Source organism: Nannospalax galili, unplaced genomic scaffold (genome assembly GCF_000622305.1).
Source record: "Nannospalax galili isolate Female #2095 unplaced genomic scaffold, S.galili_v1.0 scaffold1956, whole genome shotgun sequence".
NCBI lineage: Eukaryota > Metazoa > Chordata > Mammalia > Rodentia > Spalacidae > Nannospalax > Nannospalax galili.
Window position 1 is genome coordinate 127,017 of NW_008337307.1, and position 17,188 is coordinate 144,204.

A 17,188-nucleotide genomic window follows, 5' to 3' on the forward strand; every position below is an offset into this window, starting at 1 on the left:
TTCTTTCTTTTTGTCTTTTTGAGACAGGGTCTTGCTGTAGCCCCAGCTGTCCTGGCACTCGCTATGTAGACCAGGCTGGCCTCGAACTCACAAAGATCCACTTGCTTCTAACTCCAGAGTGCTGGGATTAAAGGTGTGTCCCACCATGCCCGGCTGGGATTTCTTTTTTAAAAATTTTATTGTATGAGAATTTCATACCTACATATAATGTATTTTGATTAAACCCACCCCCTTCCCTCCCCCAGTGACTGCAGCCAATCAATGTTTTTCAGACTCATAGTGGTTGTGACTGCATTCCCAAGACCTGTACAAGATCAAGCCAGATAAAATCTGAGCATTGATGGGGGAGAGGGTCATGAAGTGCCACCCAACACTGAAGAAGTATTGGCGATTGATGATTTTTGGGAGAGAGAAAGTCAGAGGTTTCTTGCAGAAAGAAGAAACTTGAAGATAGGCAAAAAGCTTGTCTGAGAAACATTTATGCTTTGAGTGTAAAATGCACCAGGAGCAAATCCTTCCATCTTTCTTTCCTTCTAGTGTTTCTGTCTTTGATATCAGGGTATCAACCTCACAGATAATACTGCCACATACCCTGCACCTCTTTTGCAAATGGTTACAATTTTCTTTAAATGTTGAAATTAGTTGACTAGTGAAGCTCTCTGGGCCTGAGTTTCACTTCCTTAGGTCTGTGGATATTATTTCCATTCCTTCACTTGTTGTACAACCATTCATATTTGTAATTCTTTCAAATAATTAATTATTCTTGAGTGACTTTTCATAACTTATACTTTCCTACAATTTTTTGTCTCTTTTTTTATTGTATATAAACTGTCTACATAATGTTGTATGTTATAGCCCTTTAAGTCTTTAGTTTCTTTAGAGTTAATGATATTTCCTCATCCATGCCAGGTTTGAAAAACCTGGTGTCAACAGTGAGAAATAAGCTGGATGCCAAAACCAACTGCGGTTTCTAGGTAGTATTCCTTCTTTCCTTGGGACAGGAAGATAGTACCACTTGATTGAAAATGGGCAATGTGTCATCTCCTCTCTCTCTCTCTCTCTCTCTCTCTCTCTCTCTCTCTCTCTCTGTCTCTCTCTCCCTCTCCCTCTCCCTCTCCCTCTCCCTCTGTGTGTGTGTGTGTCTCCTCCCCTTCATTTGTTTAGGAAGAATTACATATGTTTTATTATTGCCTAATATTAAATAAATGCCCTGTACAATACAATAATAATTTTACTGTTATCTCCACCTCTCCACCTCTTGTATTTGACTATAACTGACTCTAAGCCAAAAAGTATTATCATATTAGCTTTGGTGATTCCAGGTCAAATATCCTATCTGGTATCCAAACCATGCTGCTAAACTGAATATTCACTCAGATTTAGTGTGATCTATGTTTTTATCTTCATATAATTTTCTCCAGCTTTGCAGATAGAATTCACAACATAAAAAATAGGAGAAAGGGTACATGTATGAGAGAGAGAATGAATATGTGTGCATGTGTGTTTGTTAGCAACAAGGTAAAACAAAAAATATGTACTTTTTAAAATAGTAAAATCATGAAAATGATCAGCTGATTCTGTTAATAATAGTGAAATATTCTTGTTAATTGTTTTGTGCAACCAAAATTGAATACTTCATAGGAAATAAAGGAAATTCAACTTGATATATCCATCACCGATCACATGCCCTGTACCTAAAAGTGAAATAAAGTTACAAATAAAATAAGCAATCACCTAGCAGTGATCAGCCACCAATAGTTCCTCAGCTAAGGTTGGGGCTCCCAACCCATTTCCTCAGTTCTGTTTTGGGTTTTTGTTTGGTTTGAGTTTCCACAGGTCCTGCCCATGCCATCTCCATTGCTTGGTGAGTTAGTCTTCTTCGGAGGAGGGATCAGGCTCCAGTGGAGGAACTCACACCAAGAGACACCTGGGGACACAGACTTCACTCAACAGACCTTTACATATATGACAGAGTACATGAGGTCTAGTGGGGGTAAGACTATTGGAGAGTTCAGATAGGGGAGCAGGTCTTAATATGATTAGGAGATATTATATGAACTGCAAAAAAATTCAATAAAAATATATACTAAAAACAAATCAGAGTGATACTGGCTTCATAGAAGGAGTTTGGGAATTCTTCTGTTTCTATATTTTTGAATAATTTAAGCAGTATTAGTTGTAGATTTTGTTTGACTGTCTGGTAGAATTCTGCTACGACTCCATTTGGGCCTGGGTTTTTTGTAGTCAGGAGGCTTTTTATTACCCTTTCAATTTCCTTATTTGTTATGGGTTTGTTTAAGCTGTTGATTGCCTCTTGCTTTAACTTTGGTGGTGGCCATGATTTTAGAAATCCATCTATTTCTTTTAGGCAAATTAAAGAGATTATAGATTTTTAAAGCATTTCCTTACAATGGTTTGATATTTTTTGGTGTCTGTTGTGATGTTTCCCCTTTCGTCTTTGATTTTGTTGATTTGTATTTGTTCTTTCTTTCTTTTGGTTAACTGAGCTAAGGGTCTGTTTATCTTGTTTAACCTTTCAAAGAACCAGCTCTTATAGCCATTGATTTTTTTTTGTATTGTTTTCTTTGTTTCTATTTCATTAATTGCCGCTCTGAGTTTTATTATTCCTTCCTGTCTACTAGGCCTGGGGTTGGTTTGTTCTTGCCTTTCCAGAGTCTTGAGTTGTATTGTCAAGTCGTTTACATGTGCTCTTTCTGATTTCTTAATGTAGGCGCTAAGAGCTATAAACTTCCCTCTTAGGACTGCTTTTAGTGTGTCCCAGAGGTTTTCTTGTGTTGTGTTCTCATCTTCATTTTGTTCCAGGATGTTTGCTGTTGATTATAAGCTTTATTGTGCTGTGGCCTGATAGAAGGAATTATTTCAATTTTTTTTTTTGTATTTGTTGAGACTTGTTTTGTGCCCCAGAATGTGGTCAATTTTAGAGTTACTTGCATGAGCTGCTGAACTTTGTTTGCTGTTGATTATAAGCTTTATTGCGCTGTGGCCTGATAGAAGGAATTATTTCAATTTTTTTTTGTATTTGTTGAGACTTATTTTGTGCCCCAGAATGTGGTCAATTTTAGAGTTACTTGCATGAGCTGCTGAGTAGAAAGTGTATTCCTTGGTCATTAGGTAGACTATTCTGTATATATCTGTTAGGTCCATTTCATGTAGCATGTCACTTAATTCAGATGTCTCTCTGTTCATCCTTTGTCCCATTGACCTGTCTATTGAAGACAGTGGGGTATTAAAGCTAGTAAGACAGATAGGGTCCAAGTCCACATCACCTGTGGAGATTCGGGACACAGGAACTCATCGGGTCACTCCTGCTACCCATTGCAGGGGATAAGGAAATGTTGTTTGCTCTACCATGATCCCCTGAAATATTCCACCAGTTTTCTGAGAAGTACTGGGGACTCGATGGCCTCCCCGAGAAGTGAGAATTTGCAGATATGAGTCTTGGCTGAAGTCAAGGTCATGCAGATCAAGAGAATGCCACCGAACATACCTGCTCAACACCTTTTTAATATTCACTTTATAAACAACCTGCATTTAGGAAATTTAAGAGTCACTGCCTTGTGATGGATGGATTTTCTACATTGTCTTAAAGGCCCACTTTCTGCTGTATATTTTCCACTTTTATTAAGACGTTAATAGCTGCTCATATGCAGGGTTACAGAGTGACTCTGTAGAAATGTCAGATTTATTCTTTGAGTTCTGAGACAGGAAAATCACATTCTGGGAAAAAGAAAATATGTTAAGTTTCAGATTTCAATCAGGTTTAACTGGATACATTTATTTAATACATTTATATCTATAGATATAAAACAGGATTTATACTGAGCTCAATATTGTATAACTGTATTAATTCAACTGTGAACCTAAAATTTTACAGCCAATTTTGAAAAAAATGCATCTTAGCTCAGAAAATTGTTATTGAATATGTCAATGCTGTTTAAAGCTGTAGCTTCTTCTAAAAAATAAAAAAGTAAGTTAAAATAAAAATACAAATGTATTCAAACTTTTACATAAAATTCATACCTATTTCAGGATGAATATACTACATCATTGTTCTCAAAATATTTGATGTTCATCCTTCATTATTTATTCTACAATATATGAGTAAAATTTTGGTTTAAAACAAAGTCTTTAAGTGAAGCCATGAATTACTAGACGTGGTAAGGTAGTGTCAAATGTCATGTGATTCAACAATATTTCTTTCTTTCTTCAATGTCTTTTGATTCAAGAAGGAATTTTAAGATCACAAGGCAGGAAAAGCAGAGCCTAAGCTGTTGACTGAATACATTCAATTGTGTAAATAGCCTTTACCAGGTCAAGACTACTAAAGAGACTAATTGCTATAAGGAGAAAATATGCCTGTTTAAAAGTGAGGCAACAAGGGTCCAGTGTCCTGAGCTTAGGCAAGCTCACAGCATAACGTAAAGAGAGACATTTAACTTCCCAGAGCCTCAGGGTTTGCAAAATGGGAGGAAAGCCAGGTGATTTCTCCAGTTCCACTGTTTCATGTGCATTCAGTCCTCACCAGCCACTCAACTGTCTTCTTCCTCCAGCATCTCCTGTTGTCCCTCACTGTCAAAACCATCTGCTGTTCATCTCATAGTGACTGAGTATTCCCTCTCTTATTCTTGGTGACAGAGGTCAATCATCCCAGGGTAACATGAGGCAAGGTTCAGGATAACTTTCAACACTCACCCCAGGGAAGTCAGAGTGGGCCTGCTTCCACCACAACACAGCAGTGAGCACAGCCAGGCTGAGCTCCAGCACACTGCAGATCAGCATCACAGACATGGATCCCTGAATTCAGGAGAGAAGAGATTGGTGGTGACTGAGTCAGCTGAAGCCTTTATGCCTGGGTGGGAGGTTCTTATAGAGATGTAATCATCTCTACCATCAGACAGTGCAGCAGGGACAGCATCAGGAAGGAAAACTAATCCTCCCAAACAGAATCTGGCTTAAATCAGTGCCCCTGCTTCTTCCTGGAGAGGAAGATGAAGAGAAACTAAATCAACAAGCCATTTTATACCACTGTCTCTCAGCCCTCTGATGCAGGGGACTCAGGTGGCAGCATTTACTCAGTGAGGGAGCAGAGTGGATAATAAATGCCAGGCCAGAGTCCATAGCTCCACCCCAGCCTTTCCAGTGCTGCTCTGAGTGAGCCTGGACAAGTCTCAGCTCTCCACCTTCTGTCTGCTCAATTCTCACATGCCTATAATGCCAGTTCTTTCTCCTGGTTGAGTGAGGTTTGGACTGTGCGAGCTCTTTGTAAAATTTTGTATTGATAGACCATTTTTCACCTAATGCATTTCTTTGGCCTATTTTTATGGCCACAAGATGTAGAAAAACAATCAAGTTTCTACAATTTCTAACATCTAAAAACACTCAAAGAAGGGTCTACATCAGCCCAATGTCATTAGCATAGGGCCTGCCATTTCTGTCCTCAGGAGTCTCTCATGGAAGCCATTTGATTAAAGAAAGGAAGATAATGTCATTTCACAAGTCCCTAGCTTATTTGCAAAGAAGTAAAGGGGAGATAGAACTTGTTTACATCACCTAGACATTTGTCCCCACAAATACTCTCAACTCAGAAGCTAACTTACAAGGTAAAACTACCCTACCATGCATTCACACCACATCCAGTGTACAATTTCTCCCTCACTTGTACAGAATATTTCCTAGATTAGGCTTTGCTATACCACATGTTAATTTGTTGCAGTTACCATCAACCTTATTTACACATGCTTTTGCTTATTGTGGTTTCCTAACTAAGACAGGAGCACCAGGGCTCAGCATTAGGAGTTAAGTCAATAGGTTGGCCAGACTTTTTCTCTGGCCATCTTCCAGCTCTATCTTTTACTGATCTCACTTTTATGGTAATAGGACAATGGATATTCTTCCAATAAGATGGAGTCTCCTTATGTCACTGTCAGTTACTGGTCTACATTTCCTCTTATTTCTTTTCTTTTCATGAAATAAATCCTATTTCTTTATATTGTAATAAGGCATCAGTGAGCTTGCCTTCACATGTGACCAGTGCTGCTCATTAATGTGATCACTGGAACTAAAAGCCTGGGTTTCCATCCCCATATTCCCACACTCTATTTCTCAGTGGTCATTGCTCATACCAGCTCACGCCCACAACCACACACATGTACCACGTTTCCTTGTTGGCATTTCCTGATTATCTGGTTCTTTCTGGTACATTTGTCTTTTTTAATACTCCTCTATGGACCAAAGCTCTCTTGGCTTGACAACCTCATAATTTATGCCTCTAAAAACTGATGTTGTTTCTTAATTCTTAAGAAACTCTGATAACAATGATCTTTATAGTTCTATCATCTACCTTATTTGGTAATCTTCCCTCAACTCCTTGCCAACCTATCTAACACCTTTGGGTAGCATTTCAATATTGTGACCATATTTTTCATGACTCTGGCCTTAGTTTAACACACAAGCAGAAATGAATAGAAAGTTTCAAACAAAGGAATAAGAAGAAGTCACAGCTTCCCCAAATCTTTAAAAGTTGGAGCATTCCATTTAGAAACTCTTACCATCAGGGCAGCATTGGCAGTATGGCAGCTCCTGCTAGGTGGCTCAGGGTGATGGAAATAGCTGTAATCTAGGGTTGGTTTAGATTCTACGCTCAGCTCGCACTGCTGCAAGGCTGGATCCAAAGCAGCCATGTTGATAGACAGAATAACGATGCCCACGAGGGCAAAAGGAACACTCAGAATGCTCATGGCCAGGCTGCTGTGAACCTGAAATGAGCAACACACATCTTATAATTCCTTTCATGATGTTTCAGCAACTTCTACTATTTTCTTCTTTAAGGGGATAAAAATTGAATAGTCTGTTTATGCCTGTTAATATCTACAAACATATGAATGCAGATAGCAAATTATGATTGAATAAATGAATAGAATTCCATTCCAGACAGCACCTTAGAGATGGGGAATAAAATATTCCCTTCCTAATATTTTCATCCATGAAAGAAAGTGGATCCCCATGATGTAAGCCTGAAAAAAATCTCTAGAGATTGTAGGCAAAGGTGGAGATGCAGACACCAACGTTTGCCTGTTCACCAACAATCTGGGTGCCATAGTCTAGTTGTTACATGCCCTCCCAAAGGCCAAGCATTAGATAGCCCCCAGGTAGATAATAGTGTGTGTTGGTAGAACCTTTAGGAAGTCCAGCCTGATCCAAGGTCATGCCTTTGTTTCCCAGTGTGCTACTTCCTTTATAGTGGTTCAAGAGAACAGATCCATAAAACCATGCACCAAAACATCTAAAATGTGAGCCCAAATAAACCTTTCTTCTTTATAAGTTGATTCATCCCAGGGTCTGTTGCAGTAATGTAAAACTGACTTATGCTTGGAGACCCCTATGGAGGCATCAGCCACACAGGAGCATCAGGTGATGCAGTCAGCTCCTCCCAGCACACTAACTCTCTGAAAAGCACACGCAACCAAAGATGAATGTGAGGACATGGTTCTCAGGGCCAGAGAGACCCTGGAGTCTGCACAACTATATGACTGGCCATATCAAGGGCCAGGGATTGAAGGTGGTAAGCAGAGACCTCCACATAGTACAGAGAGTGGATGGTATAATCTGTGGGAAACAGTGTGAGGCAGAAAGAAACAGGTTGGGACTAGATGAATGTCAGGAATTTGGTGCCACGGTGCCAGAGTTCCCTGGACTCTCACTGTCCTCAAGTATTCCTCTTATGAGCAGAATTCTGTCTGGTTTTTTAAAGTATTTTATTTAGTAGGTGAGATTATATACCAAACTCATAACAGACATGTATTTTTATAAGTCAATTGGCTTCACTACTGGAAAGGAAAATGAAAGTTTGTGGTAGACTTTGTTATTTTGACAAAACATCTCATGTGAGCAACTTAAATTATATATTTTGACTCACAGGTTCAGAGATTTCATCTCATCCTTGTGGAGATGGCAGAGAACAATTCACCTCAGGGCAAATGAGAGAGAAAGACAGAGATTATAGATAGATAGATAGATAGATAGATAGATAGATAGATAGGTAGATAGGTAGATAGATAGATGATAGATAGATGATAGATAGATGATAGATAGATAGATGATAGATGATAGATGATAGATAGATAGATGATAGATAGATAGATAGATAGATAGATAGATAGATAGATAGACAGATAGACAGAGCCTATGCTAAGTGGATTTCTCTCTCCCTGCATTTTACTCCTTCTATGTCCTCATCTGTGGGATGGCACCATCATCTAAACACACAACGAACCCAGAGGTTTGCTTTACTAATCTAGGTGTTCTTCAAATTCAGTCAAGTTGTGGATTAAGATGAACAATCACAGTCTGTTACCTATAAGAAAGCAGAATTGTTTCATTGATTCCTGGGTACTGGTCTTGGGTATCATGTAGACTTTGATTTTGGGCACCACAATAGGTAGGAAGAATACACATTGCACAAGTTTACAGATAAGCCAGAATCCATTCCTAAATTTAATAAATAGCTGTTCTAGGGCTTGATTGCAGATAGCCTGGCCCTGACGAGTTCTCTCTACATTACATCCCAATTATTGTAGGATATAGCTCTCGTACTCACCAAAGGCTTAATCGTATTTTGTTCTGTGATGACTGATAGAATCCCAGAGATGACAAACTGCTCAGGCAAGATAAAAATGTTTTCAGGTCAGTTTCTATGTACAGAATGGCTACAATGTTACTATATGATATTTATGAGAAACTCAAATTGGAAAAGTCCTGGTAACACCTGACCAGTGATTTAAGATATATGTAGATACATATATCCCTTTACCCATTTAATGTCTAGAAAACATGAGAAAAGACAGATGTGAACAGGAATCTACACCATAAAATTAATGAATAACTTAATTGGTAACAAAAAAGTATTTTTTAATGAGAAAGGAAAATTTGGGAGTTAGATGTCTTTGGAAAGAACATGAGCTCATGGTTCCAAAAGAAAAAGAACAAGGAGTAATCATTTGGATTCCCCCCAACTTTCATTCATAGGGGTCTATGCTCTTTACTGATTTGTATGAAATCATATTTACATTCTTGAATAAATCCCCCCTGTCCATGTTGAATTCTCTTTCTCATGTGCTGTCAAATTCAGTGTTCGAGTATTTTGGTGAAGAGTTTTGTACCTACGTTCTCAGGAATTTGGTCTGTAATTTCTTTTGATTATAATATCTTTGTGTAAAAGCTTTGGTATCAGGATAATGTTGTCTCTCAAAATGGGCTTGGAAGTGTATCTTTCTCATTAATAATTTTGTAACGCTTTGAAACTTTAGGGAAATGATGCAAATACTAAATACTGATGTATGAAGCTCTCAAAAATAATATATTAAAAATGTCTTTGAAAGTGATTTGTACTAGTCTTTAAAGAAAAGACGTTGGAATATTAACTGTCACAGAAGAACAGAAACAGGACTTGGTTGAGGGGTCCAGAGACTAAGAAAAGCAAGAACAAGAGGAAGGGGAGGCTGTTGGCAGGAGACCTTTAACACTGCTCAGAAAATCATATAGGACTGGAGAGACAGCTCAGTGGTTAAAAGCACTGGGTTCGATTCCCAGCACCCACATGGTAGCTAACAACCATCCATAGCTCTAATTCCAGGGGATCCAATGCCCTCTTCTGACCTCTGCAAGCATTGCACGAAATGGGTGTTTTTACATGCATGCAGGTGATAGACTGATACACATAAAATAAAAATAATAAATAAAATATTTTAAGAAGAAAATCAAATTGTTTTTTCCTCATTCCTTAGATGTAAGGAAACTAAGTAGCAGAAAAAAACGTAAATGTATTAAAAATTACAAGAAAATCTGTGGTTTCAGTTCTGCAGAATTAAGTAGCCTTCTCATACACTTAAATAATGGTGTTTTACTCTGTGACTCTGAAGATTGAATCGAGAGCCTTGTGCAAGCTACTCAAATGCTCTTCTGCTCAGTTATAACACCAGCTTTAAATAAACGTTCTTAAGACCGAAAGGAATTAAGGACCCCATCCCCTGTGGGCTATGCTTAGTGACATGTAAGGACCACAGTGTAGAAGGAAAGAAAAGTAGTGTTAAAGCACGGAACCTGGAAAACCACAATCAGTGTTCACTCGACAGGGACATGGTGTTGACAAGCATTTTTGTGTGACCTGACAGATGGCATGTAATTTCTCTCATCTTTACCTAATCATTACCCTGCCTTCAGTGTTAGATTAAGAAAATACCGGATGGACCAAAGATTTAGGAATATTTCCCAAAAATCTTGGCTAGAGATTATCAAAGTCATCAAGAATGAGGAAAGTCTGGGAAGGTTTAGATGAGGAAATCTAGAGGAGTCGTGGGAGATGATAGCCTGGGGAATGCAGTGCTTAGGGACCAGGACATTTGTGAAAAAATGCTGAAAATAAAATGTTAACCTGGGTTAACTGAAGAAGAAAACAAGGATAAGGAAAAGGTGGAGCTCTGGATACATCAAAGCAACAAGTGCAGCAAAAACAAAAATAGTCACTGAGATGCAAAAGCAGGTGGGAAGCCACAGTGGGAAAAACAAAACAAGCAGCAACAACAACAAAAGAACCCCAAACTTCATTGTGAGTGGGACTCATCCTCATCAGTCAACAGAACTGGCCTCTGTGGAAAGGACTTCACTCCTCTTGGCCCAGACATGCAGCTGTCTCAGAGGAATTTCCAGTTCACCACTGAAGCAAAGACAGCTGCTCACACCACCCTGGGAGCCTCCCACAAAGTCAAATCCTAGGGACGAAAATGCTCCCGCAGCATCTTGCTGTTTACACAGGAGAACAAGTTCTAGCATTGACCTATTGCTCCAGAAGACAGAAAGGTAGCCAGAGGACAGATGAGGACTGTACAGTGTAGACCTTTCCTGTTCTCCCTATCTTCCCTTAAACCGCACTGTACTTACACACAAGGCTCCTACAAACGGGTAGCCAGATTTTACCAGGAGGGAAAAGACTGGAGTAAAATGTGGGGAGGTGGGAACAGATGCCAGAATGATCCCCAGACTCAGCACCATCACACCACAGAAGATCTGGATCGTCTGTTGGAAGAAGAGAAGTTGAAGATTAAAAACAGCAACAAAGGATGGAGCCTTCCCACCTCTCCCATGGTGCTTCTGCATGTCTATCACCTTCTGCGATGTCCCAGTGCACATACACTGTGAAAGCTCTGAGGAGAGAGGCAGGAAAGGGCATCCAGGCAAGGGTGCAGTTCTGCCAGAGCCTCGGGCCCCCATTAGGCATTTCTGCCTCTCAAACCCTGGCACAGTCCTGACCACTGCTCCCTGCTCCTGGCAAGTGATGAGCTCTGTGAGCCCATGATTAGTGCATGTGGGAACCAGAGATATCTGAAAACTCTCCCACTCTTTTGAGTCCTGGGGTACTGAAACTCCTCCCCACATCTCTCAGAGCACACTGAATACAACACAAAACAAGACTCTTTCCTAGCTCCACAGCCTCTTCAGTCCAGATTTCTATTTTGCAATCCCAACAATCTATTTTAAGAGGGAAAATTTGCCTTCCTGACATCTACCTCATCTCAGGCTCTCACAACTCTATTGGCATTGATTGAGCAGTTTCCTAAATGTTTTGTGGCATCACCCTCACAAGAACCCATATGACTATATGTCTAAGACAAACCTATCAGTCACATCAAGTGAAACCTAGTTGCACACAGGTTCCCCACAGATGATGTCAATGCAAAGACAACGCTGAAAGCCACAGCTCAAATGTTCTTCCAGGTTCTAAATACATCCTTTCTTATGTCCTCCCTTGACCCAACTGAGTTTCTTAAGAAAGTCCTGAATGAGAAGAGAGAGACAGACAAAACGTATATAACATCTCTGTTCCTTAAAGAGAGTGAGTAAAGAGGAAAAGGGAGAGACCTTTCCCTGTCATTTGCAACGAGAGCAAAGATTTCCTTGGGAAAATCAGTAAAGTTTACTGAACATTCAGTTGGTGAGTACATAGTGTGTTTATTATATATTGTATGTATGTATGTATGTGTGTGTGTGTGTGTGTGTGTGTGACTGCTCACATAGTAATTCTTTACCATTATTTTCAGAAAGGAAATATTAGGAAATACTTTTCAAAATTGAAACAAAAACCAATAAATCAACAAAACTTCAATTACTCATGTTCAGAATAAAGGGAAAAATTCTCATTTTGTGGAAAGCCCTGGGGAAGATAGAAGCAGCTATGCAAGGAGCTTTCGCTGGTCTGCAACTGGTCTGTAGTATCACTGGCAAAACCCACACATAGAGTGGCTCTCTAGTCCAAAGACACAATGTCTCCTCTCTCTCTGCCCTACATCTACCCCCAGAATGTTCTGAGTTGGATTACCACCATCACTTTGATCTCCGCCTTTAGAGATTTCTTCAGGCTATCTGGACTCTGGTGGGTAGGTTGAGGTTTGCTTGTTTGGGGAAAGTTGGTTCCATTTGATGTAATCACTGTAACAGCCTCGTTGGTCATTACTTGTGATATCATGATGGGACTTGCAAGGCTGGAAGAAACAATCAATTCAACTGTTTAAAAAGCTTTGTTTCCAGCTTGACTTTCAAATCTGTAGATGATTATTTGCACCTTAGTGCAGTTTTAACCTGCCTTTCTGGGTGTGAAATTGGAGGGACAGAGAAATGAAAAACCACATACCCTTGGATTCAGGGGTATATTTTTCATGTTTGACACAATCTGATGATTTTAGATAACCACATCAGAGGAAGGAAGGGACAGCTTAAATCTCCACAGGCTGCAGTATCTACAGCCAAATATTCACATAAAATTTGAAAAACAGGGTTGATGAGAAGGTTGAGCAGGTAAAAGCCCTGGCAGCCAAGTCTGAAAGCCCTGAGTTTGACCTCCTGGATCCACATGGAGGGAAAGGAAAGAACCAACTTCCACAAATTCTCTGACTTTCACGTGCATGCTTTGACGTATGTACATGTGTGCATGCATGCATGTACACACAAATAGAGAAAACTGAGAAATGCAGCTATTTCCTTTTCCTTAATGCTTCCCTGTTCAAGTTCACTGCCCTTTACTGATGAATTTCACCATCAAGGTTTCTCCACGGTCATGAGCTATGATTGGGATTCAACCTTCAGTCTTTATCAGTTTGGGTTAAATATTATTCAGTCTACTTAACTACAAACTAGCACTTGTTTACTTTTTGTCTAAGCAACATTTTCCACACTAACCCTACATATTTTATGACATTTTTGTAGACATTATCCTGAAGTGCTTCTAATCATTACAACAATCCCATATGCTTGATGATTAGCAAAATCATAACCAGAAAGGAAAATCAGAATTAAAAGCTTTGTTAATGTATGGAAAGAATGCGTGCATCGTATAATGACATGAACTCAGTGCTAGATAAATAGTTTTCAATATTAGTAATTCACACACAGTTTGGGTTCTGGGCCCCAGATAGTCCTGAGTCTGGAGCACTTGCAGAATTCTCCAGCTCTTGTTTTTTTTTTTCCCCCCACTTTCCCACCTGATGATGGCAACCTGTGTCTGAGTTTATTCAGCCTGGAAGAGTAGGTATATGCAGTGATATGAGAAGTCATTGTGTCAGAACCTGAGGTCAAGGCTAGGACCGTCCTCTTATTTATCTAAGGACCAAGTTGCCTGTGGAATTAGTTGGTGAACTCAGCTGGGCTCTTTTCTCGGCACCATTCTCAGCCCATGGGAGCCTTGGGAAGGATAAGAGCTCTGTTCCTATCAGATGTATAACCTGAGGTTAGTGACCCACAATATTGTGCAGCTAGAAATACCAGGGGCATCATTAAGCCAGATGCTCCTTCCCTTTGCCCACTATGGTTCTGAGATGCTCCAGTGTCTAGACCACGTTCATGACCTTCAGTCAGTTTTTCTGGTAATACAGTCACAGAAAGAGGGTTGAATAGAAAAAAGTCTTTTCAGCATTGCTTACCTGAGCCCTTGGACCTTCCTGTTTGTCCCAGCAGAGTTCTCAAGAACTCCTAAGAGCTTTTAACTCTGGGCTATCAGAGTCTGATCCTCAGTTCCTTTGTAGTCTGCTGAGTCACCAGCCCTTCTTATTCCAGTGTTTACTGCTGCACAGGATGTGATACTTTCAGGCTGTGGATGTGTGAAATGTTCCTGTACTTCCTTCTTCATAAACTCCAATAACTTGAGAGAACCCCCTGGTATAACCAGTGCTGGCAGAGTGCAAGGTCATGGGCTGTGTACCCACCAGCACCATGTAATACACAAGTCTACATCCTTGAGCCTCATTTTTCTATGTGTTAAGCAGAGAACAGAATCAACCTTTGAAAATTGTTATGAAGATGAGAGAAAATGATTTTGAAAGGCTTGTTTTCTGTTTTTCATTTTTAAATTGAATTTTTGCAAATTCCATAAGCAAATGAAATTTGACCATATTTAGATCCCCTCCCCTACCTGCTCTCCCCTTACTACCCTTCACCAAAGTTTCTGCATGCTAATATATAAGGCCTATAGAATCAGGTTGGTGCCCCAATTGCCCTTCACTGTGAGTTCATCCACAAGAGCCTGGCAAACCGACCAAGAGTGTCACCCTTAAATGAGACTGACTCACTCCCTCTAAGCAGCCACTGATTGCCAATAGTTCTTCAGGTATGATTTGGGCTTCTTATCCACTTCCCCGCATCTATGCTAGAATTTTATATTGCTTGAGCTTACTTGGGACATGGGGAAGCTGTCACCATTGCTCTGAGTTCATATGAGTAATTGACCAGCTGTTTGTTTCCTCTGGCTCTTATAATCTTTCTGTCCCCACTTCTGCAATGATCCCTGAACCTTGAGAGACAAATTTTGGCATAGGAGTCCTATTGTCTTACTTCTAAGGAACATACTGTAAGATGCCACAATTTTTAATAATATTTCTAGGAATATTAATAAATAGAACATTTCATAGTACATAACAAACTCTCATAGAAATGATAACCTTATGGCTTTCAAAGAACATTCAACAATATATAATATTACTATTCATAATATTAATAATGAAACATTAAAATATTTTGTTACTTTGTTATTTATACTTATTTTTTCTTCGGTCAGTGGCTCAGCCTCTGGACAGGCTGCAAACAGCTTTTAAGCCCTCATTGACTAATTGCTGTTTACTCTCGAGCCCTTCTTGTTTCCTTCCCATAACCTATAGACCTTTTCTCCAACAGTGAAGATGCTCTGAGGAAAGACTGGATGATTCTAGAAAACTTAGGAATCAGGATGAGGACCAACATGACCTGGGAAGGTTCAACATGATCTGACTGTCTTGATGTCAAAGAATTGCCAGTTGGGATAATTTCATGAAGGCAGATGTCCCTGTGGCCTGTCAGGCCCTTGGGTTGTCATTCTTTGGAAGCTGAGTTTTATGTAAGTGTGCAGGGGAACAAGAGCCAGCTGTCGCCACTACACAGATCCACTCTGGATGCTTCCTTCCTCCTTTCTTTGGAGTCTGCCAGAAGGAACCAGGACCCAGTGCATGAGCTGTCACTGTCGTGTCAGTTGATGGTGCTTCTGTTCTTCACACATGAACTCTTTTGCTGAAAGCAGGAGTTAAGAAATGGAATTTCATCATCCCAGAGTAGCTCAGAGATCAAGTCCGTTCAAAACTCCTAAGGAAGACGGAGGGAATGAACTTCTTCGGGAATCTGTGGAAAGGGGTTCTGATCTCCTGGTGCCCTTTCTACATTCCCAAGATGCCTGCTGTCGCTGTCCCCTTCTCATCATACTCTGTAACCCTATCACTGTCCCAGAATCCAGGGAGTTAGTGGGGTGCATTTCTTCTCATGACAAAGAAGAAGCCTGGCCCTATGGGACCACCACATCAACTTTGACTCCAGGAGACTTTGCTAATAAACTAGCTAAATCTGGTGGCCCAAGATTCCCTCTGCAGTCTCATGCACTCTCTGTGCTCTTATAATTTTTAAGCCTTTTAGAAAAATTTAAAAGATTATGCAAGATAACACACGTAAGGTGCTTAGTACAGAGTCATATCAATGTAGTAACCTGACAGTGGTGTATGTATATGTATTCTATTATCCCATCTCTACTCCATCCACCCATGTATTCTCTCTGCCAATCCCTCTCTCTCTCTCTCTCTCTCTCATATTTGTGGAGAGAATTTTGAACAAGATACTCCTCTCTCTAACCTCAGCTTAGTTTTTTTTTCAGTTTTTATCCATTTATTGATCACTTACATGTATAACAACTGATATGGTTGGAAAAATTCTCAGTTTTTCTATCCATCCACGGTATCATTCATGATGCTTCTGGAAAACTTTTTTATTTTACAAAAAATTTATTGAGAATTTCATACATACATATAAGGTGTTTTGATCAAATCCATGCCTGCTCCCTCCCCTCCAACATTCCCCCCTCTGAAGAGGTTTTATATTCTCCATTGTTTCCAGAGTCTGCAGTCCATCACCGTAACCTGGAGGCAAAACACAGATTCAGCAATAACTGATTGTCCTCTAGAGGAGGACTTCTCAAAAGTAATTTCTGATTGCACTTTGGGCAGATAAATACTTTCTGTAGAGACTTTCTGGTGTACTGTAGAGTATCTGTGTGTGTTCCTGGGGGAGGTAACCTTCACACTAGTGCGACAGCCAGTGTCACCCGTATAGCCAAATGGCTACCAATGAACAAAAGAAATTGCCCTCACCCCCATCTTCAGAACTCTGATCTAGGAGCACAAGCATTTTCTCAGAAAAATGGTGACCTCTGTGCTACCGTAAATGTGCAAGAATTGGCATTTTTCAAAATCAAATTAATGTATTATTTTTAATTTAAAAATTTTTAATTATGCTTGAAGTGCATACAATTCACCTTGTTAGCCATTGCAAGCACACAGTTCAGTGGCACTAATTACAGTCTCATTGTGGGGTAGATCTCCAGAGCTTTTTCATCCTGTAAAACAAAAACTGAACCCACTGACCAACTGCCTGTGTCCTCAGGACCTGTCCTTCAAACTGTCACGCTACTTTCTCTTTCTGGAGATTTCTAGGACTTTGTGTAATGTTTCATATGATTCATGCAATATGTGTATGTGTATGACTATGTGTGTAAGTACATGTGTGCATGGATATATGTGTGTATATGTGTGCATATGTGTATATATCTGGA

General features: G+C 39.8%; 1 protein-coding gene across 2 annotated transcripts; it reads right to left on the reverse strand.

Moving 5' to 3' along the window:
• Positions 1 to 3,255: 3,255 nt before the first annotated feature.
• Positions 3,256 to 14,126, reverse strand: Ms4a6a (membrane spanning 4-domains A6A). 2 transcript variants are annotated; one of them, XM_017797979.2, is made up of 7 exons: positions 13,989 to 14,126; positions 12,395 to 12,554; positions 10,957 to 11,091; positions 8,618 to 8,674; positions 6,570 to 6,776; positions 4,714 to 4,815; positions 3,256 to 3,738 (listed from the first exon to the last, which is right to left on the reverse strand). In XM_017797979.2, the coding sequence occupies exons 2-7, from the start codon at positions 12,536 to 12,538 to the stop codon at positions 3,643 to 3,645; spliced, it is 741 nt and encodes a 246-aa protein (XP_017653468.1). In that variant the 5' UTR covers positions 12,539 to 12,554; positions 13,989 to 14,126; the 3' UTR covers positions 3,256 to 3,642. The 2 variants fall into 2 exon arrangements, with proteins under 2 accessions (XP_017653468.1, XP_008830705.1); XM_008832483.3 differs by having other exon boundaries at positions 12,392 to 12,554; positions 13,989 to 14,123.
• Between the last annotated feature and the right edge of the window lie 3,062 nt (positions 14,127 to 17,188).